The sequence below is a fragment of the Phoenix dactylifera genome, unplaced genomic scaffold (assembly GCF_009389715.1).
Source record: "Phoenix dactylifera cultivar Barhee BC4 unplaced genomic scaffold, palm_55x_up_171113_PBpolish2nd_filt_p 000097F, whole genome shotgun sequence".
In the NCBI taxonomy this organism is placed as follows: domain Eukaryota; kingdom Viridiplantae; phylum Streptophyta; class Magnoliopsida; order Arecales; family Arecaceae; genus Phoenix; species Phoenix dactylifera.
Window position 1 is genome coordinate 1,504,578 of NW_024067681.1, and position 26,582 is coordinate 1,531,159.

At 38.2% G+C, this 26,582-nt stretch overlaps 1 protein-coding gene across 1 annotated transcript in view; it reads left to right on the plus strand.

The window, feature by feature from the left end:
* Nucleotides 1-26,582, plus strand: part of LOC103710535 (callose synthase 3-like) — a 115,872-nt gene that overhangs the window by 51,015 nt on the left and 38,275 nt on the right. Inside the window, 11 exon segments of the mRNA XM_039116517.1 lie at nucleotides 18,249-18,330; nucleotides 18,405-18,454; nucleotides 18,542-18,628; nucleotides 19,974-20,111; nucleotides 20,243-20,340; nucleotides 20,451-20,535; nucleotides 20,615-20,775; nucleotides 20,940-21,063; nucleotides 21,160-21,257; nucleotides 26,160-26,306; nucleotides 26,378-26,530. Coding sequence (XP_038972445.1) covers nucleotides 18,249-18,330; nucleotides 18,405-18,454; nucleotides 18,542-18,628; nucleotides 19,974-20,111; nucleotides 20,243-20,340; nucleotides 20,451-20,535; nucleotides 20,615-20,775; nucleotides 20,940-21,063; nucleotides 21,160-21,257; nucleotides 26,160-26,306; nucleotides 26,378-26,530 — 1,223 coding nt within the window.

The window sequence follows — 26,582 nt, forward strand, 5'->3', positions numbered from 1 at the left end:
ATGGATCCATTCCAGCAAGTTTATTGGGCATGTCATTTTATTATTTATTTTAAAACAGAGATTTTGTTGGGATACAAAAATATATTTTCTAATTTAGAAAATACTTCTGAATTATCTATACATAGTACTAATTTTTTATTTTATATGTTAATTATATATGTTAATTATATATTTTTAATAATTTTTAAAATTAAAAAAATAAATTTTAAATATCAAAAATTTAGAAAATTAATTTGAACTCAGATCTGTGTAGCATCTACCATTGATGCTACATATATTTTTCTCATCCAGTTGGAATGCATGAAAAGTCACTTATTTCTCAATTTTATTTAAATTTTTAGGCCTACGCCACCATGCACATGATTGTACCCAAATTTGAACAAATTGGCACCAATTTTTTTGACTATTATTTTTTTGTTGTTAATGCAAAAATATATTTTTTATTTTAAAAATTAAAAATTGGATGAAAATTAATGATTTTAATGGGATTGTGTAGATAATCCATAGTTCTACATTATATCATGAAATTTTGCCAAAATCAAAAAATTTGGCATGACTACCTTCTATTTTTTCATTTTATTTTTGTTTTTCGGTCTCAAAAAGGAGAAAAATGAAGATATGAAGAGGTGGAGAGCCAGATTACATTATTTTGGCTTGGATCTGGCATTTAATCATGGAAATCTCCTGATTTTTGGGGTTTTCTTAAGAAAAAGAGAAGAAGAGGCATGAGAAGGCATGGGAGGCCCTCCGAGGCATCTCTCTACTATTACTAAAGGGAGGGGGCATCGAATTGCTCAGTACCTATGCGAATCAGATGGTTTGCACTAGTACCGCTCTAAACCGCTCTATTCGGAGTGGTTGTAGCTGTGTTCTGAATCGAAGGGTGGAACCGTCCTGATTCTTCTATGGTTCGGTTCGTTACGCCTTGAACCTGGTAGTTCATGATGCCTCGAACGAGGCAATCCAAGGTGGTACCACATTCCATGCTCTCTTGAGTTTGTATGATAGAGCGAGTTTAGATCAAGGTCTTCTAGAGAGTGAATCGGATCCAAGTGGAATTTAGCATTGGTATAAAAGTTAGAGGTTGTACTTTTGCATCCGTCGGGAGTGCGGCTCCACTAATTTGTGCAATCTAACTATCCATGTAAGCTATATTCTTAACCTTTGTATGATTAATCGAGGTGAAAGTTTTGCTTGCATTGTATCAATCTTGTATCTCGGTGTGTATTTTTTGTATATCATGTTTTCATAAAATTCTCTAGTCCATGACCACAATAATGACCTCGAGAAGACTGTTGAGCAAAATCAACTACTAGTGCGTGTTGATTACAGGGACTAATTACCATAGTGAGATATTAGGATTTAGGAGGAAGGTTGAAATGAGAAGTCTGAGAATATGAGAAGTTTAATGAGTTTGAGATGGTAAGGTACTTGAGTTGTTAACTATAACAACCTAGGTCCTCACCTAAAAAAGGATGGTAAAACATATTACTTTGGGTACTAGGCCTTGCTTAAGTATCCACAATCTCATCAATATGCAACCGATGTGAGACCAAGAACATTTCTATATTATTCCTATCATGCTCCACTTTAAATCTTGCCATCCTTGTCGAGGAATGTTCCAATCGAAAACATAAATACTACAATGGCTTGTAGTTAGAACCTGAAAAGCCTGAACTGCAGTATCCCCAAGTTCATGTTGGTTATAGGTTGGGTCGGCTTTGATACCATTTGTAATGATCCCCAATCTTACCCTAAAAGGCTAGCCAGAAGTTATTAATTAGGATCTTCAACCTTGATTAAGTATTTAGAACCTCTCAATGCTCAAGGTTTGGGACTAAACATACAATTACACAGGTCCTCGCCTTAATAGTTGGAGTGTAATGAGTAAAATGTGGAAAAATCTTGCTGGAATCCAAGTTTTGGAATTGAATAGGACAGATGGTGATAGCGGGCCAGGGTGCTCCAAGTATGTTGTGCAGCTCAAGGAGAAAGAATGAAAAATTTGATATTCAAACTGACAAAAGAATTATGTGAACATATAAAAAGTTCAAGAAAATGCAGAGATTTTTGAAGTTATAATTAAATCTAGGAAAGAAGGAAATAATTGAAGAGAAAAAATAGGAATATAAGGAGATAAAAATTCCAACAGTTTTCAAAAATTTGAACACTTAATAGAGAATGGATATCTTGGAGGTCAGAGAATTATTAAAAAATTTAGTCATTAAGCTCTAACAATCTCTAATAGTGTAATATACTATTATTTAAAGAGAATTTTCTATGACAATAAGAACATTGAGAAGAGGAGGTAGAGTCTATTGGATATGCAATGTATTTGTTTAGTAACTTAAGTTATTTATTGACTGCCCTATTGCATTGTATTTTTAACATGTCTAATCAGGGTCTACCGTACCGGCCTATACCGGCCGGTACGTACCGGTACCGCCCCGAATCGGTACTGAATCACCGTGGAATCCGGTATCGGGTTGATTTTTTTGGAGAACCGACCTGTACATCTTCTGTACCAGTCGATACCGGCCATGTATCGGTGACGTACCGGTGCGAACCGGTACGTCAGATTTTCAAATTTTTTTAAACCACAGCATGGCGCGCTATGGTTTTTCAAACGAAGTGGCCGTTGACGGCCACTTTTTTTACTATGGCCGAAAGGCCACAGCATGTTTAAAAAAGAAGTGGCCGACAACGGCCACTTCTTTTTTAAAATGTTGTGCATCTTAATTTGAAGATATTTTGTGTATTATTTTATCATTTGTATCATTTAGAATGGAAGTAATAAGATGCATCATTTATTTTCAACCCTAAACCTAAACATAGAAACATCAAAAATCATAAAAAATGCACTAAAAAAACATCAAACTTCACTTAATTTCACACAATAAGATCCAACAGAGACAACTTCAAGAAAAAAAAACCGCCAGAATCTAAAATCCGGCCATTCAACCGAGACCGGTACGAGCCCGGTATGAGGTACGTACTGCTCTAGGCTGCCACTGGTACGCTGACCGGTAACGGTACGACGGACCTTGTGTCCAATGATTGTTTGTCTTACGATGAAAAGATATGATCAAGGTCTACCAAATCAGGCCGAACCGCCCAGCTCAGGTAGTACCGAGCCGACCCTATGCGAAACCGGGTCGATATGCTATTTAAATTCGGTTCTAGCCCGTAGGGGCCGGAACCGCAAAGGGACCGGCCGGAACTAGTCCTTTTCGAGCTGGAACCGACCGGTTCTATGCCGACTCGATGCAGGAGAAGAGATTTTGAGATCAGAATTCACACAGTTTGCTACCAACTACATTGTATTTTATAGCCTTCTTAAGAAGAAAGCGTCTTCATGTCAGATGTTTGTCAGTCTCGAGTGGCAGAAAATTAGATATGCCCAGCACGACATTGAAAGGAGTAATGTCGAAGACTTGGTGACGAGGTAGACAATCTGGCAGCGGGCCACTGCAATATTGAAGGCTATCATACCATTATATGAAGTGCTTTGGGCCGTAGATACTGAGTGGTATCCTTAGATGGGCTTTCTGTATCACATGATGGAGAGGGTAAAGGCTTAGATCATGGAGAAAGATCCAGCCCATGCCCAGGAATACATCGGCATCATTGAGCAGTGGTGGGACTACCAAATGGGTAGGAACTTGCATCTAGCAGGTAAGCAAGAACATTAAAAATTAGATTGCTTCTATACTTATATAATTTTACTAAGACGGTCTCTCCTATATGCAGCATACTACCTGAACCCTCGGTTCCAGTACAATATAACTAAAATTGGTATGGATGACGAACTTTTGGACGCTCTGCATAATATTATTTACAAAATGGAGCATGATCCAGAAGTCGTGGCCCTATGTCTAAAAGAAATAATTTAACTTAAGTGATGTGTAAGTTAACTGGTATATTCTATTATTAGCACAGAATTTTCACAGACCAAAATTTAGTCCTTTTTCACAGACCAAAATTCGGTTCTAGCTGTCTGGGTACCGGTTTCAGCTGTTTTCGGACTGGTACCGACCGGTGCGCATGCGAACCAGCTGCATACCGGTCTCGTACCGGCCCGTACCAGTGCGAACCGGCCGGTTAGCATTGGTACCTTTTTTTTTAACCACAATGCGCGCTGTAGATTTTAAACCACAGCGCGCACGCGCTGTGGTGTGAGAACGCGTGGCCTTTTCAGGCCACGCGCTCCCTCGGGGCATAGCGCCCCGTGCAGTCGCGGGGCCATGCACCCGCGCACGGATCCCCCTAGGACGTGCGGTTCCATCGCGTGTTTCTGCACGCTGTTCCACCACGCGCGGGCGCAATTCCACGGGCGGGGGAATCGCCCTGCGCGGGCCATAAATGCCACAGTGGCATTTAATGCCACTCCGTGGCCAGCTCTGGCGCGTCCGTGAACCAAAAATAAAAAATAAACAAAGATTGGTTCGTACCGGATCGGTTCTAGTACAAACCGGTCTCGAACCGGTTTGGTAGGCGACCGGTTCGCCTACCGATATTGGTTCAACGTACCTTGGTCTCAACGATCTTGTATATGTTCACTACAATTTGAGGTTAAGGCTAAAGTGCATTCAGGAGAAACTAGAGCTCAAATATACAAATCTGATCCATAGTACTTTCGTTAATGATGAGGATGATCCTTTGATCGGATGGCTTATAGGCCATCAGCAAGAGCTGGAGCATGACGAGGCAGGATTGCCTCCACGACAATGGGCTGAGCGCAATATTTCACATGTTCTTTCTGTTGATCAGCCACAGATAGGAGAGCAAGTCACTATATGACTCTTCGTTTGAGACATCTTCTCATAGATATGATCGAAAGATGCTTAGACGAGGTCACTACGCTATTCAATCGACTCGGTCAGGGGGGCGACAAAGCTAGATAGAGGCAAAAAGGAAAGAAAGTAGCTGCCCAGCACACCAAAAAAGAAAAACAAAGGGCACAGCCCCAATGAAAAGCGTTCAGGAGTTCTGAGAAAGCAGTGATGACAATTCTGGTGGTCATGGATCTGTTGGCCAAGGAGGAAGTGGAGGACAGGAGACCACTATTTATGAGATAGCCGTAGGATGGTTTTTGATTCACCGGTAAGTCCTAGTTTATGCATACTACACAGGATAAGGACCACGATGCACGATTTGGTAGAGTCTGCGAGGATACGATTCCTTGCGATCATTTAGGAGGACACGATTCAGCTGCAGATGACCTCGCATGACACGGGGGAGCCAAAAAGAAAATTTTTTTATGGCAATTTGTTTTTTAGTTAATGCCTAAGCAAAGGCTAATTTTGGGACGCCAATATATGGTATGTTTTTTATGGGACGCCTACTTAGAAAACACCTATTTATGGTATTTTGTCTTTCACCCTAAGTTTAGAATTATATATTGTATTGCTTGAAGAGCACTCCAAACGTGCCTATATAAAGGCATGCCCTATGTTATATTTTCAAAATTTAATTTGAAGTTTCAGTGAATTAAGGATTAAGTCTTTGGCTTGGTGAGTTCCTTGTTCTTTTGGGTATTCTGTATCTCTAGGTGTTATTTTAGGTGGTGAGCGTGTTCATGCTCTCTATCTCAGGGATATTGTCTGAGTGGTGATCACTAGAACTCTATATCCCTATGGTGGATTTCTTTGGGTGGTGAGTTTTCTTTACTATCAAACTCTGATCTTTTGGGTGGATTCCTTTGGGTGGTAAGTTTTTATCTATCCATTGTTCTTGTCCTTGGAAATTTTGGATTACCATGATTCTCAAATTTTTGGGTGTTTTGGATTGCTTGTGGAGTTGGTCTTCTCTTTTTTATTTTTCCCGACATCAAATTTGATCTCAAAGCCTCCCAGGTCGTCATGGCTACTCGAGGTCGTGGTCGAAGAGGGCAGCATGTTGAAGGACCAAACCACGAGCAGGATCTTCGTGATGCTGAGAATGAAGAATTACGGAGGGAAGTGCAGTGGCTTCAACAAAATTTGGCGCGTCTTCAAACTTTGAGACATAATTTCCCAAATCATGAATCAGAGGAAGAAGATTCACATGAGGACGAAGAGAACAATCCTTTTCATCGTGATCATAGCCCGACATCGAATCATTTCTGTTGCCCAAGGTGACAAGCCAAGAGGGGGGGTGAATTGGTTTCTTCTTGGTTTTAGCTATCTTACTTGTGTTAAATGAAGAGTTAGTAAACTTAACAATTCACAATACAAACAACAAGAAGTATAGTGGTTCGGTGCTCTCCTTAGCACCTACGTCCACTCCCCAAGCGACCCCTTGGGAATTCACTATAATCCCGCGGATTACAGTTGGATTGTTTTCCGGGCTCACAATCCAAAAACCTTTACACTTTGGTTTTTCGGGTTCACCAAAAACCTATGTTGGTTTTACGGGCTCACCAACGAACCTTTCCAATTGGTTTTCCGGGTTTACCAATCAACCTATTCCGTTGGTTTTGCGGGCTAACCAACCAACCTTTACAAGTAGTTTAACAAATAAAGAAGGAAGATTTAAACTCCTAGATGAGCAAATAAAATAATATAATCAACAAAGAAGAGTTTAGAAAGTATTTATCGCTTGTAGTGACTTCTCTCTTCTTTGTCAAGGATGCTTCACTCTTCAAGGGAGGATGGAGCTCTTGATGACTCTTTGAATCTGCTCAACCCCTTTCTTTGATTCTTGAATGAAGCACTTGGATGAAGAAGATTAGGGCACTTTCTCTTTCTTGTGTACTCTTTGATATTCTTTGGAAAAGTTGTTCTATCTGATGAATAGTGCCCCTTTAAATAGCTTCCTACATCCATTGGACAAGCCCCAATGGTTAGAATTCAAAAACTAGCCGTTACTCACTTTTGGAAGGACAAAAAGTACATCTGCAGAACTAGCCGTTATGCTTCAGCCCGTGTTTGGGTCGGCTCAACCTGTCCTTGGGTCGACCCAACTTTCACTTGGGTCGACTCAAACATTCCTTGGGTCGACCCTCTCAGAAACACAGAAACTTTATAATTCAGCCTTCCTTCACTTGGGTCGACCCAACCTTTCTTTGGGTCGACTCAAAGTTCACTTGGGTCGACTCAACTTCTTCTTGGGTCGACCCTAACAGGGTTTCCAGAGAACCTTTTCTGTTTTCTTTTCTGTCTTGCCTTTGGGTCGACCCTCTCAGGATTTGGGTCGACTCAAGCTTGGGTCGACTCAACTACTTCTTGGGTCAACCCTCTCAGTAAATCCAGAGAACCATTTTTCTGTCTTGTTTTGAGGATCTTGATCCTTGGGTCGACTCATGCTTTCCTTGGGTCGACCCAACTCATTGTTCATCTTTGCCATTTTTGCAGAAGTGTGCCAAATGTTTTCTTGATGTGCCGGGGTCGACCCAATCATCCTTTGGGTCGACTCAATCCACACTTTGCTGCATCTCAAGGTTAGATTCATTCAAATGAACAATGAAATGTATCTATATCAATTAATACAAAATATACTGAGAGTAATAAACTTATAAATGAAGTATCGATTTAACTTATAACATACTCTAGATTATTGCTTGTTAATCATCAAAATAACACTATCATCCTCAATCTCCCCCTTTTTGATGATTACAAAATAAAGAGTATGAGCCTATTGATACTTATCTTAAATTCAGTTTTTGAAAGGGTTTAACTTGCTGAATTTCAGCTTTTCATATATAAGAGTGAAGTCTCCCCCTATATCATTTAAATGTTGCCAATTTGACTTTTTGTGTTACTCCCCCTTTCATTTATAATTCATTAAAGATGAAACTCCAAAAATTTGAGATAAAACATGAGTTTCAGGTTATGTATCGAGGTGTGAAAGGTGCGTGCCAAATTCTGAATTTATGTGTGCCAAATTCTGAAATTTGATATAAATTGTTGAGTTGAACATTTTCATTGTTGCAAATTGCTCCCCCTTGGATGTATATGCTTTCCTATATGATTTTCAATTTGTTTTACAAATTATTTTACTTTCTTTCTTTACTTTTCCCCTTATTACTCTTTCTTTACTTCTCCCCCTTTTTGTTACTCTATTTACTTTTATCTTTACTTCTCCCCTATTTACTCTTTCTTTACTTCTCCCCCTTTTTGTTATCATCAAATAGGTACATGGGAAAAGATGCAATAAATAACAACCATTCAAACTTCATTGATCAAAATAGGAACATTTGAGTACATTCATGTCCAAAAACAAAAGTAGATACAATGTTCCTTAATCAAGATTTAAAGATACATGATAAAAGCAAGATACATATGAGAACTAGATATCTAGCCTAGGCTCTAAACAGAAATGCTAATATCAGCCTAGGGAGAATCTAATGGCTGGGATCTAGTCCTCATCCTCCTAGTGTACGTGGCGAGGGGAGGTCGAGCCTGGTGAGACTGTGTCTGGCGTGGAGCACGACGAGCTGGATGACTCTGTGCCGAAATCTCTGACTCAGCAGCCTGTGGCACAGATGGTCCATGGGTCTCTCTCCGGAGTGCTCCTATCTGCTGCCTCAGATCACTGATCTCACCAGACATGACGTCCAATCGGACGTCCAATCGGCTCATCAGCCCGTCAGTGATAGTCCTCGCCTGAGCTGACATGAGCCCAGTCATCCTGCTCCAGAACTCATCCGTATCTCTCGGAGGAACGGATGACGATGGTCCAGCCTTTGAAGGTGCAGTAGGATGATCCATATGCTCCTCATCCTCAGCCTCTGGTGCATCTCCCTCTGGTGCCTCACCCTGAATGCCTGCTCCAGTGTTAATCCACTGCCCATTCACTTTCTCATATCCCATGCGTATAAGTGTCCGTGCAGTGTATGTGTCAGTATGAAGCAGACTCTTGGATGCCTCCCCCTCAACAGATATACCATGCTGCCGAAAAATCAAAGTGAGTATCATACCATAAGGTAGTGATACCCTAGAGTTGCAGATCACTTTCCTCATCTGTCTCAGTATCATGGCCGGAAGATTCAGGGGAATCCCCTGAATCATACACTCCATCACTGCTAGATCTCGCTCTGTGATGAGATCGAATCTCCCGGTCTTTGGAAATAAAATTCTGTTTATTATACTGAGCAGTAATCTCATTTCAGCAGAAAGAGAACTAGCTATTACCTTCTCGGAAAAGTTGAAGTTCTCATTTTCCATGATCAACTGTAGGGCTCTCAGTTTATCTTCTGGCCTTTCCGGAGTGGCTCCTACGCAGGGTAGATGAAGTAGCTCACTCAAGCTCTCCTCGGAAACTCGAACTCGAACCCCTCGAACTTTCAAAACAAGCCCTCCCATACCAGTTTTAAGGAAGGCATAGAACTCTTGAACCAATCCGGGGTAGATCAACACATCTAGGGAGCAAAGATACTCCCAACCTTGCCTTTGGATCCATTCCCTCAACCGAAACCCTTCTTGATCAAAGAACTCGGAATGGATCCTTCTCCCCGTTGTAACCGGTCTCCCCGCAAATCTTGCAAGTATAGCAGAGGGGGAAGGAGGAGGAGGTGGCTCCGCACGTGCCTCACGTTGTGGAGACACGGTAGATGGCTCCGTAGGTTGCCTTTCCTCACGTTGGATCCGTGTGACTCTTCCGGATCTCTTGGCTACGGCTCTTTTGGGTCCCATTTCTCCAAGATCTTAAGGTAATCTACTGTTTGGAGGAGTTTGGAGAGTGGGGATTAGAGTATTCAGAAGAGGACAAGGGCAAACAGTGCCCTAACATTGCTCTCGGGTCCCCCTTTTAACAGTGGGGTCCCGACGTTGGGTCGACTCAAGAATTTTCTTGGGTCGACTCAACGTTGGGTCGACCCTATTCTGGGTTGGGTCGACCCAAGTGCAGAATTTTTCTTTTCTCTTCCTTTTTGCGTCTAAAAATTCTCCTTACTTCCAATCCTTATAAATTCTTTCTGGGACAATGATACATGAGTAAGGAATCTATAGATAACAAGTTTGACTCATGTTTCATGGGTTTTTAGAAATTGGAGGAATGTATCATGAAACTACTAGCTCCCTTTTATATTTCTTCAATAAAAAGGATCACATATGCCTAATTCCCTCCTTAGCATGCAGAATCTATCTTCACTCAATGGTTTTGTAAATATGTCGGCTAATTGTTTTTCAGTGCATATATGCTCAATACATATGTTTCCATTTTGCACATGATCCCTAATAAAATGATACCTTATCTCTATGTATTTGGCTTTAGAATGCTGAACTGGATTTTTAGTAAGATTGATGGCACTAGTATTATCACATTTAATAGGAATATTATCTAGCTTAACTCCATAGTCCTCTAGTTGTTGCTTAAGCCATAATACTTGAGCACAACAACTACCAGCAGCTATATATTCAGCTTCAGCTGTGGACAGTGCCACTGAATTCTGCTTTTTGCTAAACCATGATACTAAGTTATTTCCTAAGAATTGACATGTGCCACTTGTGCTCTTCCTATCTAATTTGCATCCGGCAAAATCCGCATCTGAATATGCAAGCAAATCTAGACAGGAGTCTCTTGAGTACCATAATCCTATATTGGTGGTTCCTCTTAATATCTAAGGATTCTTTTAACAGCACTTAAATGTGACTCCTTAGGATCCGATTGGTATCTAGCACATATTCCTACACTAAATACGATGTCGGGTCTACTAGCAGTAAGGTAGAGCAAGGATCCAATTAGTCCTCTATAGAGCTTAATATCAATACTCTTGCCTTTTTCATCTTTGTCTAGCTTACTAGTAGGATTCATTGGAGTGCCTACTCCTTTATGATTTTCATTCCCAAACTTCTTTAGTATTTTCTTTGTATACTTAGTTTGATGAATGAAAATGCCTTCTTTAGTTTGTTTGATTTGTAATTCTAGAAAGAAGCTTAGTTCTCCCATCAAACTCATTTCAAATTCTCCATGCATTAAATCAGCAAATTCTTTGCAAAGAGTATCATTTGTGGCACCAAAGATTATGTCATCTACATATATTTGTACCACTAATAGATTTTTGTCCTTTCTTTTGAGAAATAGAGTTTTATCTACATTTCCTCTACTAAAGTCATTATTAAGCAGAAATTTGCTTAATCGATCATACCAAGCCCTTGGTGCTTGCTTTAATCCATATAAAGCCTTATGTAGTTTAAACACATGATTTGGCAATTCATGATTCTCAAAACCAGGAGGTTGTTCTACATATACTTCTTCCTCAATAAAACCATTTAAGAATGCACTTTTTACATCCATTTGATCAATGAAACATGCAAATGCTAGAAGTAGTCTAATGGCCTCTAATCTAGCTACAGGAGCAAATGTTTCATCAAAATCTATTCCTTCTTCTTGATTGTATCCCTTAGCTACAAGTCTAGCCTTATTTCTTATAACTAACCCATTTTCATCTAATTTATTTCTAAATATCCATTTTGTTCCAATTACTGAGTTATGCTTTGGTCTTTCAGTTAATGTCCATACATTACTTCTTTTGAATTGATTTAATTCATCTTGCATGGCATTTATCCAATTAGTATCTTTTTCAGCTTCTTCATAAGTCTTAGGTTCTAATTATGAAACAAAAGCAAGATAATCATTTAAGTTTCTAAGAGATGATCGAGTTCTTACCCCTTGAGATGGATCACCAATGATTAAGTCTTTAGGGTGTCCATATGCATACCTCCATTCCTTTGGCAAGCTCTGGGATTGTGGTGGCACGCAATCATCTCCCTTATCTTGAATTGGCACGTCATTAATATTCAACTTTTCAAAGTCCAATTCCTGTATCATCATCAACAATATTTTCTTTCCTAGCAGACTCACTATCAGACTCATCAAATATAATATTGACTGATTCTTCTACTACTAGAGTTCTTTTATTGAATACTCTGTATGCCCTGCTAGATGTGGAGTATCCTAAGAAGATACCTTCATCTGACTTGGCATCAAATTTACTTAGATCCTCCTTGCCATTGTTTAAGATGAAACATCTACATCCAAATACTTTAAGATATTTAGCAGTTGGTTTCTTATTCTTCTAAAGTTCATAAGGAGTTTTCTTGGTTATTGGTCGTATTAAAACTCGATTTAGAATATGGCAAGCAGTGCTTATAGCTTCAGCCCAAAAGTACTTTGGAAGATTTGACTCACACAACATTGTGCGTGCCATTTCTGCCAATGTCCTATTTTTCCTTTCAACAACCCCATTTTGTTGAGGCGTTCTAGGTGCTGAAAATTGATGTGAAATACCATTTTTAGTACAAAATTCTTCAAAGTGTTGATTTTCAAATTCAGTACCATGATCACTTCGAATTGCTACTAAGGTGAGTTTCTTTTCATTTATGATATTATTGTATAGTTTCAAGAATTCTGAAAATGCTTCATTCTTATGTGCCAAAAATGAAACCCATGTATATCTTAAAAAATCATCAACAATAACTAGTCCATACTTCTTCCCTCCTAGACTCGCAGTTCTAGCGGGTCCAAATAAATCCATGTGTATAAGTTCAAAAGGCCTAGTTGTTGATACTATATTCTTTGATTTGAAAGATGATCTAGTTTGTTTTCCCAAAGAACATGGTCCACAGATTTTATCCTTTTCAAAAATCAATTTTGGCACATCCTTTATTAATTCCTTCTTGACTAGTTTTGAGATTAATTCCATACTAGCATGTCCTAGTCTACGATGCCAAAGCCAACTTGTTTCATTTTTCTTTTCTTCATTAGTAATTAAGCATAATCCATTTTTCTTGCCTACATCATGAAGATCTACCAAGTAAATATTTCTTTGCCTTTGTCCTACAAGTACAATGCTATTATCTTTAGGATTTGTGATTATGCATACAGATGCTTCAAATGTGACTTTAAACCCTTTATCACAAAATTGACTTATGCTAAGCAGATTATGCTTCAATCCCTTAACTAATAAGACATTTTCTATAAAAATGGATGAAGTAATGAAAATTTTACCCTTTCCAATGATATGTCCTTTACCATTGTCTCCATAGGTTACTACTCCACCCTTCTTTGATTCCAAGGTGACAAATTGGTCTACGTCACCGGTCATGTGTCTTGAACAGCCGCTATCTAGATACCATCGTTTTTCCACTTTATCAGCTGCAAGACACCCCTGCAATCAAGATCAAGAAAGAGCTTTAGGTACCCAAGCTATGTTGGGTCCTTTAGGGTTAGTACTTGATGTTCCTTTTGGAACCCAAACTTTCTTGAATTTAATCTTTTGATTAATACTTAATTTGTTTTGACTGGACTTTCTATAGTTACATTCATATGCTTTATGTCCTAATTTGTTGCAGCAATGACAAGTAATATTTTCATTTTTAGCTTTTACAAAAATGTTCTTTAAGAATTTTTGTTTCCTATTTGTTTTATATCCTAATTCAGCCTTATCATATACAGCTTTTTGACTATCAAGAATCATATTTAATTTGGTAGAGCTAAGTGTAAATTTATCTACCAAGGATTTATATTTTTCAGCATCATCTTTTAACTTGATGTTTTCAGCAATTAGAATCTTGGTTTCATTTGTAAGTTTCCTACTTAATGTTTCATAGTTATGAGACAGTTTTAACTTATCTTTGATAAGAGATTGATTTTCTTCTTTTAGAACTTTATTTTTAATGATAAGCTTCTTATGTTCTTCCATGAGTTCTAAGAATGCATTATGTAATTCGTCAACAGTAAAATCACATTCAAGTTCAGAATCTACCTCATCGTCATTGGCCATATGACACATTTGGGCCGTCTCTTGATGATCTTCCTCTTCCGAACTTGACTCCTCACTTTCACTCCATTCAGCCATGAAGTTCTTTTTCAGTTTTCTTGCCATCCATTTCAAATCTGGGCAATCTATCTTATAATGCCCGGGTTTGTTACACTCATAGCAAATAGGAGTTTCTTTTTCTTTTTCTTTGTCCTTACCCTTTTCTTTGCTTGAGCTACCTTTGAGGAAGGGTTTCTTTTTATAAAATCTATTATTACCTCTCATAAATTTTCTGAATTTTCTTCCAAGCATAGCCATCCCTTCTTCATCAAATTCATCATCATTATCTGAATCTTCTGATTCAGTTTGTTGTTTAGGGGTGGTAGTCTTTAGGGCAATGGGCTTTCTTCTCTTGACCTCTTCTTCCGAATTTTTCCTCATTGTCAACTCATGGGTCATGAGTGATCCTAGAAGTTCCTCTAATTGCAGTGTGTTGAGGTCCTTAGCTTCCTGAATTGCGGTTACCTTGGCCTCCCAAATTTTTGGTAGAGATCTGAGAATTTTTCGCACCAATTCAGAGTTAGTGTAAGACTTTCCTAAACTCTTAAGCCCATTTATAATTTGAGTAAAACGAGTAAACATATCAGTTATGGACTCAGTAGATTCCATTTTAAACAATTCATACTTGTGTACTAATATGTTTATTTTTGACTCCTTAACTTGATTGGTCCCTTCATGAGTGACCTCAAGTTTGTCCCAAATTTCTTTAGCAGAGATGCAAGTAGATATTCTGTTAAATTCATTTATATCTAAAGAGCAATAAAGTAAATTTATAGCTTTTGCATTTAATTGTGCCAATCTTATATCACTTTCATTCCAATCCATTTCTGGTTTGGGTATGATAGTGCCCTCTATATTAAGTGTGGGTGTGTGAGGCCCTCTAGTAATGATGTACCATAATTCATAGTCTAAAGCTTGAATGAATATCCTCATCCTAGCTTTCCAATATGTGTAGTTTGTGCCATTAAATAGAGGTGGTCTATTTGCGGATTGCCCCTCACTCATAACACATCCCACTTGGGTTGTCATGATCTTTAACTCTTGATTGTGAGATCAATGAGTACTATTGGAGCACCTTGCTCTGATACCACTTGTTGCCCAAGGTGACAAGCCAAGGGGGGGTGAATTGGTTTCTTCTTGGTTTTAGCTATCTTACTTGTGTTCAATGAAGAGTTAGTAAACTTAACAATTCACAATACAAACAACAAGAAGTATAGTGGTTCGGTGCTCTCCTTAGCACCTACGTCCACTCCCCAAGCGACCCCTTGGGAATTCACTATAATCCCGCGGATTACAGTTGGATTGTTTTCCGGGCTCACAATCCAAAAACCTTTACACTTTGGTTTTCCGGGTTCACCAAAAACCTATGTTGGTTTTACGGGCTCACCAACGAACCTTTCCAATTGGTTTTCCGGGTTTACCAATCAACCTATTCCGTTGGTTTTGCGGGCTAACCAACCAACCTTTACAAGTAGTTTAACAAATAAAGAAGGAAGATTTAAACTCCTAGATGAGCAAATAAAACAATATAATCAACAAAGAAGAGTTTAGAAAGTATTTATCGCTTGTAGTGACTTCTCTCTTCTTTGTCAAGGATGCTTCACTCTTCAAGGGAGGATGGAGCTCTTGATGACTCTTTGAATCTGCTCAACCCCTTTCTTTGATTCTTGAATGAAGCACTTGGATGAAGAAGATTAGGGCTCTTTCTCTTTCTTGTGTACTCTTTGATATTCTTTGGAAAAGTTGTTCTATCTGATGAATAGTGCCCCTTTAAATAGCTTCCTACATCCATTGAACAAGCCCCAATGGTTAGAATTCAAAAACTAGCCGTTACTCACTTTTGGAAGGACAAAAAGTACATCTGCAGAACTAGCCGTTATGCTTCAGCCCGTGTTTGGGTCGGCTCAACCTGTCCTTGGGTCGACCCAACTTTCACTTGGGTCGACTCAAACATTCCTTGGGTCGACCCTCTCAGAAACACAGAAACTTTATAATTCAGCCTTCCTTCACTTGGGTCGACCCAACCTTTCTTTGGGTCGACTCAAAGTTCACTTGGGTCGACTCAACTTCTTCTTGGGTCGACCCTAACAGGGTTTCCAGAGAACCTTTTCTGTCTTCTTTTCTGTCTTGCCTTTGGGTCGACCCTCTCAGGGTTTGGGTCGACTCAAGCTTGGGTCGACTCAACTACTTCTTGGGTCGACCCTCTCAGTAAATTCAGAGAACCATTTTTCTGTCTTGTTTTGAGGATCTTGATCCTTGGGTCGACTCATGCTTTCCTTGGGTCGACCCAACTCACTGTTCATCTTTGCCATTTTTGCAGAAGTGTGCCAAATATTTTCTTGATGTGCCGGGGTCGACCCAATCATCCTTTGGGTCGACTCAATCCACACTTTGCTGCATCTCAAGGTTAGATTCATTCAAATGAACAATGAAATGTATCTATATCAATTAATACAAAATATACTGAGAGTAATAAACTTATAAATGAAGTATCGATTTAACTTATAACATACTCTAGATTATTGCTTGTTAATCATCAAAATAACACTATCATCCTCAATTTCTAAAGCAGTTGCGAGTTTCAATGAGAGTTCGACATCAAAGTTGATATTCCTAATTTTGAAGGAAGAGTGCATCCTGACGAGTTCATTGATTGGTTGCATATGGTGGAGTGCGTCTTTGAATATAAAGATGTACGAGAAGATCGCAAGGTGAAAATTGTAGCCATCAAGTTGAAGAAACGCGCCTCTATCTGGTGGGAGCATCTTAAGAAGCAGAGGGCACGTGAAGAAAAAAGGCAAATTGTGACATGAAAAAAAATGAGAAAGGTGCTGAGACAGAAATTTCTTCTAGATACTTACAGGCAAGATGCTTTTCTCAAGTTTAATAATTTTAAAGCAAAAAAAATTATCTGTGGAAGATTATACTGTTGAGTTTTTTTCTATCAAACTCTGTATCCCTTGACTGGATTTCTTTGGGTGGTGAGTTTTTATCTATCCATTGTCCTTCCATTGTCCTTGTCCTTGTCCTTGGGTATTTGGGATTATTAGTATTCTCAAAGTCCTGGGTGGTTTTGGATTGCTCATGGAGTTGGTCTTCCCCTTTTTATTTTTTTCGGCATCATCGCACGTGGAGTAGAATCCATAGGCTATCCAGTTCCGAGTCGTATACTGGATCCAATTACCTGCTGCCATAGAAAACCTATAACCCATATGAATATAGATATAGTGCGTTTGAGGTATCTTCCGGTGGCTACCCTACTAACCTACGCAACTCGAAAGCATCTTACGGGTTGGATTTTGCCGTCGGCATATTCGGATGGGCTCCTTCACAGCCGTATTATCAGCTAGACGACACCTCTCCGAGCCACAGCTTCAATGAGAGATCCGATAGTGCTTATAATCCGACGCGCATTCTTTATGGGATGAATGTATAATATTACAACCCCGCTTGGTTAGAGGGGTGGGTTGGTGTGTCTTCTGATTATGCTGATGATCCAGATATCTACGAGAGGTATTGTCACTCGATCCGATTTTAGATATCGGCATGTAGAAATTTAAAAGTATGTAATTGATTGTATTATTTTTTAATTTTCACATCACCACTTAATTTAAGAATATTTTATGTTGTTCATTTTATAATTTGTATCATTTTAAAGCAATACGATGCATTATTTAGGTTAAATCGGGATCATAGAAACATTATAAAACAAAAAAAATAAAAAAAATCAAATTTGACTTAAATTCATAGAAAAAGTTCGAAAAGCGTGATTACCAATTAAATTTTTTTGAGAACTCCAAAAAAATTAGGACATGCTGATCCGTGAACCGGCACGCTCTACTGGTTCGGTTCGGCACCGAATTGGTATCGAATCATAGCAGACGCCGACCAGTGCGGGTCATGGTACCGATTCGGAGGACGTTAGATATGATTGTGTAATATACAAGGATCGCCGAACCGGTATCGATCAACGTACGGGTCGGCACCGATACCGGTTAGGTATCGGTTTGGACCAGTACCGAACCGGTTGTCTTAACGCTCGCGCTGTGAAGCCACATCCATGCGGCGCGCTGTGGCACCGGAATCGGTGCGGTTCGCATTGGTTTCTAGCCATACCTGAAGGTTTGGTTCTGTCTTGTACGCATATGGTATCGGCCGATTTAGGCCGGTTTAGATCCGGTACCACTATAGTTTCGGCCCCATAGGGCCGGAACCATTTTGTAACACCGAACCAGACTGGTCGACACCGGTTCGGTACGAGCTGAACCGGCCCGTACCAACCGGTCCAGTGCGGTACGAGCTGAGCTAGCCGGTACGGGCCGGTTCAGCATTCCTTGGTAATATATGATCTATGAGAACTCAGATACTGTCATATGAATACATGTTTTTGTGCCCCAGCTTATCCTCTATTTGTTGCACTTGTTAAGTGAATATTGAAGATTTTATTTCAACGTTATTTCGACACTTCATTTTCGAAAATGATTCTTACAGCCATAGTTAATTGCAGATCAAGCCTCTTGTAGGTCCCACAAAAGATATCATGAGAACACCAATAACAACTTTTCAATGGCACGAGTTTTTTCCCCAAGGTAAAATAACAAAATGGTTCATATTTTGCTGTTTCTGCAAACATATATTTTTTCCCTTTTTTTTGTTTTGGCAGCAAAGAATAATATCGGCGTTGTGATTGCACTTTGGGCCCCAATCATTCTTGTATGCTTCTTTTACCAGCCTGGTCTAATCATTTTTCCTTTTTCCTTTTCAGTTTTATCAAGTTCTTTCCTTTTTTGTGCCTCGCAGGTTTATTTCATGGATACGCAAATCTGGTATGCAATATTCTCCACCTTACTTGGTGGTGTCTATGGTGCGTGCCGTCGTCTTGGTGAGGTTGGTGAATAACTTCTGGTTGAAACTTTTTTTCTTTTTGTTTTGAAGTTCCTTCCTATAAACTCTATCATGTTGTTGCTTGCTTCGTGAAATTGAATCACTGTTTGTTTAATATCTACCTGATCATGTATGGTATTATTTGAATTGGTATGACAGGGTGGGCAATGGGGTACTTCTGTTTAAGCAGGCAAGCATGATGACATTTTTAGTTCTTATTTTTATCCTCAACAAGGTACTGGCCAAATGGTCATGAATATAACACCACAAAGACCATCTGATCAAATATTTTGTTAGATTCTATTATTAGTACTCCATTTGATTGTAAGCTCTATTTGATAAAACATATCAATATCTCCTGGCAGTACAATTTGAGAGATGAGAAAAGTTCTGTGCAATTAAAATATAACGTGTCTGTGATTTGGTATCCAATTATTATATTCAGGAAAATTTGAAGCCTTAGAAAAGATGTCCTACTGAGAAAGTATATAGGATTTTTGGAGTCATTTTACTATCGTCAAGTAGTTAATGATTACATTTCTGATCTGATCAATAGTTTCTTGTCTTGTTCTTGTGAACAATTAAGTCCAAACATATGGCATCTTCAACTTATCTGGCTTTGCAGCTTGGTAGATGAATTAGAATGAATATTATGCGGCAAAAAGCTGAGAATTCTGCTTCCCACAATTATTTTCTGTCTCTACATTAGAGTGATCGTTCTAGTCTTTCAGCAAACCTAAAAACTCACCAGCTCAGAGCAATTGCCATTGTGTCATATGTATGCCAAACTTAAATTATTTTGGTCCCTGTGTTCAGAATTTCATTGAGGTTTCAAGTAATCTTCGAGGTAAAAAATTGTGAATTGCTAGTAGTGAATTTCCTGTTGCTTTTAGTAAAGCTGCTGGTTATGGTATTGTTAGATCAAGATAGATAAAGGTCACGTGATATCTAAAGCCCAAAAGTTCCAGTAGTTTATGTGACAAATGAAACTCGATGCATTAAAAAAGAATCTCCTTTTAAGAAAAAAATATTTATTCAGAAACTAATTATAACATGTTGTAATGTGGATTGTATTTGTTCCATATGCTCAATGGGAAGACAATGTGCAAGTAATTAATGTTAATATTAAATTTGTCTATTTATATAATACATATATGTATGCATATGTATATATTTTTATATAAATACACTTCATTCTGTATTATATGCTTAGAATTCAACTGATTAAAACTTCACCTGTTATGCATTTTATTCTTGTCATATGCATATGATGTACTGAGAATACATTGTTCCTCAGTGGCTGAACATAGCTTCATGAGCCCTATTTTTATTTTCTTACTTGGTCCAGATTCGAACTTTAGGAATGTTAAGATCCCGATTTCAGTCACTACCTGGTGCTTTTAATGCGCGTTTAGTTCCTGTGGAAAAATCTGATGCAAACAAAGAGAAGGGCCTAAAAGCTTGTTTGTCCCGCAAATTTGCTCAGGTCTCGTTCCTTATACCTGTCGCTCCCTCTTTAGACCCCACTTTCTGTGGTAGTTATTCCTAAAGTGCACTAAACTATTTTCAAGACCTCTATGCTGTGCCTAATTAACTGAATACTGTCAAGTATTTCAGATGCCAGATGTTATTAAGGAGAAGCAGGCAGCGAGATTTGCTCAAATGTGGAACACAATAATCACAAGTTTCCGAAAAGAAGATCTAATAAGCAACAGGTAGCATGAAGACCTACATAGTTGTATCTTGTATGTGTGTGAGAAAGTGTTTCTGGTCTTATATTATGATTGTCAAATATACCAAAATTTCTATCTTAAATTGAATACAGGGAAATGGACTTGTTGCTTGTTCCATATTGGGCAGATAGGGGTCTTGACCTTGTTCAGTGGCCTCCTTTCTTGCTTGCCAGCAAGGTAATTGTTGGTTAGCTTCATTGAAAGATGAGTCTTTTAGGTCCACATACTAAGTTGTTGAATCTTTATTTGATGTTAGATCCCGATAGCACTGGACATGGCTACAGATAGCAAAAATAAAGATCGGGAGCTGAAAAAGAGACTTGATGCAGATAGTTATATGTCTTATGCTGTTCGTGAATGCTATGCATCAGTTAAGAACATTATTAATTACTTGGTTGAAGGACGGAATGAGAAGAAGTATGCAATCATACTTGGTCTGCTCTTTGTTTTCTTTTTCTTTTTTTGTGCTCATGGCTTCTATTGTTTTAGTCATGTCTGTTAGAAATTATTCTTTCTCGCATCAGAATTTAGCTATTCTCAAATTTTCCATTTTCTCTTGTCTTTTCATCGGTTATTTACAGGGTCATAAAAAGTATATTTGATATAGTTGATGATCGTATAGCTGATAATACACTGACAGCAAATTTGAATTTGAGTGCTCTGCCGAGTCTCTATGATTCTTTTGTCAAGTTGCTTGGATGTTTGGTATGTATATTTAACTTCAATTTTTCTATTTTGACCTATATGTTAAGTAGTATTTTTCTTGGGTTTATCTTTGTGGTCGAATTCTTGTCATTGCAGATGGATAACAAGCAAGAAGACAAGGGTCAGGTTGTCCTCCTTTTTCAAGACATGTTGGAGGTTTTTACAAGGGATATAATGGAGGACCAACTCTCTAGGTATGGAAGTTCGACATTTTACATATTAGTTTGTTTTAAATTCAATCAAATAAATGCATTATTTTAGTCTGACCTTGTATTTGCATTCTATATTTTAGGGCCATGCCTTTGTGTATCTATACTGTTTGTATTTTGTTAATTTTGTATGGTTGGCTATGGCACATTTGCAGCCTTTCTGAACTTGCTTCTTGATAAATATGCTCTGAGAGTTAGGGATTTCCCCTGAGCCAAGGTTCGCTGTACCAATCGGTACCGGTCAGTACCAAGCGTATCGTACCCGTACCGATGGGTACCGGTATCGGTACACCAATGTCGGTACGCCTGGCGTACCGCATACCGTACCGTACCGACACTCGGTACGTCTATACTAGTGCGGCACCGGTACGGGGTTCGGTACCGGTACAGCGAACCTTGCCCTGAGCCATTGGCAGCTTTTGGAAAATTTAGTTTTGAAGATTAACTCATTCAATGTCAACCAGTACACGATGGATTTGGTTATTGCAATGCACTATGCGATGATACAAATGCTGTCATTGTTTTCAAGGTTATAGATAAGGTATTTCATTGTAATATATCAGAACTCAATTGCTTCACTATTTCCTTGAGAGAGTTCTTGCTACATGGAGGACAGAGCTGAATCTCATGTTCTTGCACCAATGGAACTGCTGAGATTCTGTTGAGTATCTACTGGACTGCATGTTTTGGGGATGGTGTTGTATTGAAGAGTAGAGAGAGCCATGAAAAGAAAAGAGTGAAACAGTGGTTAGGAAATGTGCATTACTTTAAATGAGTTCTTTAAGATAGTATAGTAGATGTCAAGGTCTGTGGGTACCGGGAGAGTGAGGGATAGAGGGAGAGAGAGAGAGACTTGGCTGCCTGTGGCATCGTCACTGTCGTCGAAAATTGGCTAGCATGGAGAACTTTTTGGTTTAGGGTTTCGAAAGAAATGAGAAAGGGACAAAGCAGAGCGTCGAGCGATGATTTTATCTGCCAAACCGAATATAATAGGTGAACTGAACTGTGCTGGTAATCGACCGGTCTAATTCAGTACGGTTCAACCAACTCTATCATGTAGAAAGGTTTCTTAATTTATTTTCATTTGTTTGTTGTTTGAAAACATTCGTATGCATATCTACGATATTGTTTAGTTATAAAGGTAAATACTTGATATTAATAACTGAAGCATGTGCATGATGCAAATACTACCTTGTTAGAAAATATGTCCCATACTTCGCCCAGTAATGCTAGAGTTGAAAAGACTGCTTTAACCTAGTGTTGTAGAATACCCTGCTTTAATCCCTAGCTTCGCCCCTCATTAAAGAAAAGTAGTATAACTAGTTATATACCATTGTTGTTTCTCTCCAAAGACTCATTTTTGAGATATTTTTATTAAGATTTAATTCAAAAATTTATTTCAAAAAACAGGATGGTTGCCAGAATTATATTTTCTCGAGAGCTTTTGTGGATCAGCCCTGCATACCATATATGAAGAAGTAATCCAAAAAGATAGTTTTGGTTGGGTTGATTTCGGATTTACACTAACTTCAGATGCAGTTTTTGATTTTATCCGAAGACATAAAAATTTGGCCTGATTAACATGCAACTGTGTTTGCATGTGCATTTTTTACTACAGGGATGCCACAATCTTTTAAAGTTACTTTTAAGGTCAATAAATAATTATTAGAATTAAAATATATCAAACTAAAAATCATTCAGTAGGATTTTAGATCAGGCTAACTTGAGATCATATCTGAAAATCAACCAAAAGGAATGTTGTGCAGGTTATTTTCGAACTTAATATGTTTGGTGGTAAAAGTTTTCTATGAACCCACTTGGTGCTGGTTATTTATGGTAGATGTCCTTTGGTCTCCGAGGATCTACACTCGGATCGGCAACCTGTATAGAGGAAATGGCAAACCTATAGAACATGTTGATGCCACATTCGCTAGGATATGGCTGAAGTGGAACTAGGATGCAATAGCTCACAACATATCCTTCTTATCCTTCTTCAGCATAATGTCAATCCTCTACTGCTTCGAATCTCTACTGAAGGATGGGTGTTCTAGGTCATGGATGGTGGCTCTAGGTGTAATCTCTTTGGAAGACTTTTTTCTGCTGCTAAAAGCCTCCAGTATTGATGCAATACAACCACTGCCTCTACTGATAATCTTCCTAATTGATGAGGTCCTCTTGAACTTTGAATATGCCCCATCAGTCCCAAAACTAGAGCCTAACTCGTACTATGAGGACCCAAACCGAGCTCTATAACTGGCCACCTCGTTCTACTGCCATTGATCATCCAAGCTCGCTTAAATGGCAACTTGAATCTGTGCCTTGTTATTTGGAATGGAAGCCTCCTTTGGCTTTCTAAAGTGATAGAAAGATGGCTCTGCTGCTCGGCAGTCCACCTCCACCCTCTTTTGGGCAGCTCTTTTCTTTGTTGCTCTGAAATTAGCGAAGTACTTCTCCATCAACTATCGAATCTTTTATGGGCATTTCTGGTATATGGGTACATCGGCGTAACCACCAGCCAAGTGCTATTTCAAGCGGGTGACTCTTTCTCTCTTGAACTCTATGCTGCACCAGTTGCACCTGCAGTGATGTTAATCCGGAAGTATTTGTCCATGGTCCCAACCAATGTTATATTTTGAATCATTCTTTCTTCTTGGTGTATTCATTCTTATAGGATGGTCGAGTACATGTCAGTTAATTATTTAAAAATGGTAAAATTTTGCTATAATAAAAAAATATACTTTCTACTTCAGAAAATACTTTTAAATTATCTACACATAGTGCTATTTTTTCTTATTTTAATATTATTATATATTTTGATAATTTTTAAATCAAAAATAATTTTAAATTCCAAAAATTCAGAAAAATATGTTTTCTACTTCAAAATATACTTCTAAATTACCTATACATAATACTAATTTTTATTTTTATTAATTATATATTTTTAATCAGTTTATATTAAAAAATAATTTTTAAATATAAAAAATTTAGTAAATTAATTTGAGCTCAGATCCATGTAGCATTCTACTATAGATGCTAATTTTCTTAATTCTATTCAAATTCGGACCTAAGCCACTATGTACATGATCACGTCCAAACTTGAATAATGGATACTAAATTTAGGCCAAGAGCAGTTTGCATACTCCTAAACAAGCTTCTAATTTAATAATTATTTTTTGTCTATTATTTTATTATTTTATTTTTTTAATTGAGGATATATTTTTGAATTTAAAATCACAGGTTTAACAAAAGTTAAAGATTTTAGTATCATTATGTGGATAATCCATAGATCTACAATATATCATGAAGTCATGCCAAAATCAAAAATTTTTGTTATGACCTCTAATTTTTCATTTTTTTTGCTGATATTCAGCCTTAAATAAAGGAAGTAGAGAGAGGGGGAGAGTGAGAATACCTTTAAATAAGCTTGGATCTCACATTTTATTGGCAAAATCAGCGTTTTATTTTGATTTTTGTGGGATTTCTGAGAGAAAAATGAAGAGAGGGGGTGTGAAGGCTCTTAAATTATTATGGAAGGGGTGAGACGAGACCGAACTGATACGAACTAGGCGGTTCACACCGTTCCGCTCCGAACCGCTCGGTTCGGAGCGGTTGGCACCAGTTCCGTGCATTTTCCTAATTATAGGAGGGAACCATGTCGTTTTTCTTCTGGTTCGGCTCGGTACGCTCCGACCGGGCAGTTTGTGGTGATACTGCAAATCTTGTGTAGGATAGTTTGAGATTCTTTTCTCATGAAGAAACTTATATGTATAGAAAAGATTTTATATCCTTCATAATATTGAGTCATTTGATATGTTTATATTTTCTTTTAGCTTATATATTATAACATACATGATACATAAGACATAATTGTAGGTAAGGGTGGCATTTATGGATGATATATTTTGATTAAAGCTTTGATCGATAAGCAGCATCTATAAGACCTTGCTTAGTTAATGAGTTAATCATGCCATTTTTTGGTCATGCTAAATGATTATTTTATGTTTTATAAAATTTTGTATCTGATTTGACTATTGATTACCAACTTAAAATTTGGAATAACCATTTACATGCTTATATCTCATTCAAGTTTTAATTATGTATGCTTATGTCTTTAACTTATTTTTGGAGCCCTAGGGGTTGAAATTGTTGGAGTAGGACCCTACGTCAATAACCCGGCTAGTCAAAATTCGCAATCTCAGTACTGGACCTCGTACTGGTACCATACTGATATAATGTCGATATGCCCAATATAGTGTCAATATTAGACCTCATTGTGGGAAGATCATTGTCATTATGTCTATATGACAAATATTGAGAGTGTCTGTATCCATCTCGTGGCTTCTATAAGTCAGTTCAGTCTATAAGGCTGCAAATATTGGGCAATCTTAACCAAACTTCTTTCAGAAGATTTGGCTTCATTTTGGAAGACGGTGATAAAGTTCAACTTGATCCTTTTATGGAACCTTCTTGACTTGATTTTTGTTTCACAATGAATACCATCTTGATGAAAAAAGCCTTGGTTGCTGCTGCCGTACGTGGAAGCTTCCATGTTCTAAATGGATATCCCTCTACCTAAAAGATTCTTCTCTTTAGGTACCTTTAGTTTTGACAGAAGTGAAATCTAGTCAATGCGATGGTGACTTTGTTCTGTAAGAACTCTTTATACATAATGATTATCCTGGTATTCACACAGTCATTGGCAAACTGAACAGGCAAGAACATGAAGAATCAAGTAGCATGTTGGTTCTCTAAACATCACCTTAGTCAAACTGCTTATAGTTGACTGCATGTCTTTAAACTAAAATTTAAAGTGCCTGTTGAATAAACCCTATTTTGCATCCAAAATAGTGTGGCAATTATAAATTTTGCCTCTTTGTTCTTTGGCAGTGGCAGTCTCCTGGATTCCAGCCATGGTGGCTCACATGGAAGGAACGAGGGCTTGACCCCTTTGGAGCACCAGGTTCAGTTATTTGCATCAGCTGGAGCTATCAACTTTCCAACACCAGAATCAGATGCTTGGACAGAAAAGGTACTGTTTTCTTAAGCTTATAAGATCTAGGCTTTAGTTCCTAAGTTAAAGGTTGCTTTTTGTTTGTTGATTACAGATCAAAAGGGCTCTATCTTCTGCTTACTGTGAAGGAATCTGCAATGGATGTACCATCTAACTTAGAAGCGAGAAGGCGTATTTCTTTCTTCAGTAATTCTTTGTTTATGGATATGCCTGATGCCCCAAAAGTTCGTAACATGCTTTCATTTTCGTAAGTTTCCTGGAAGTCAGTTTCCTGCTACTTAGACTGCATTCTGCACTGT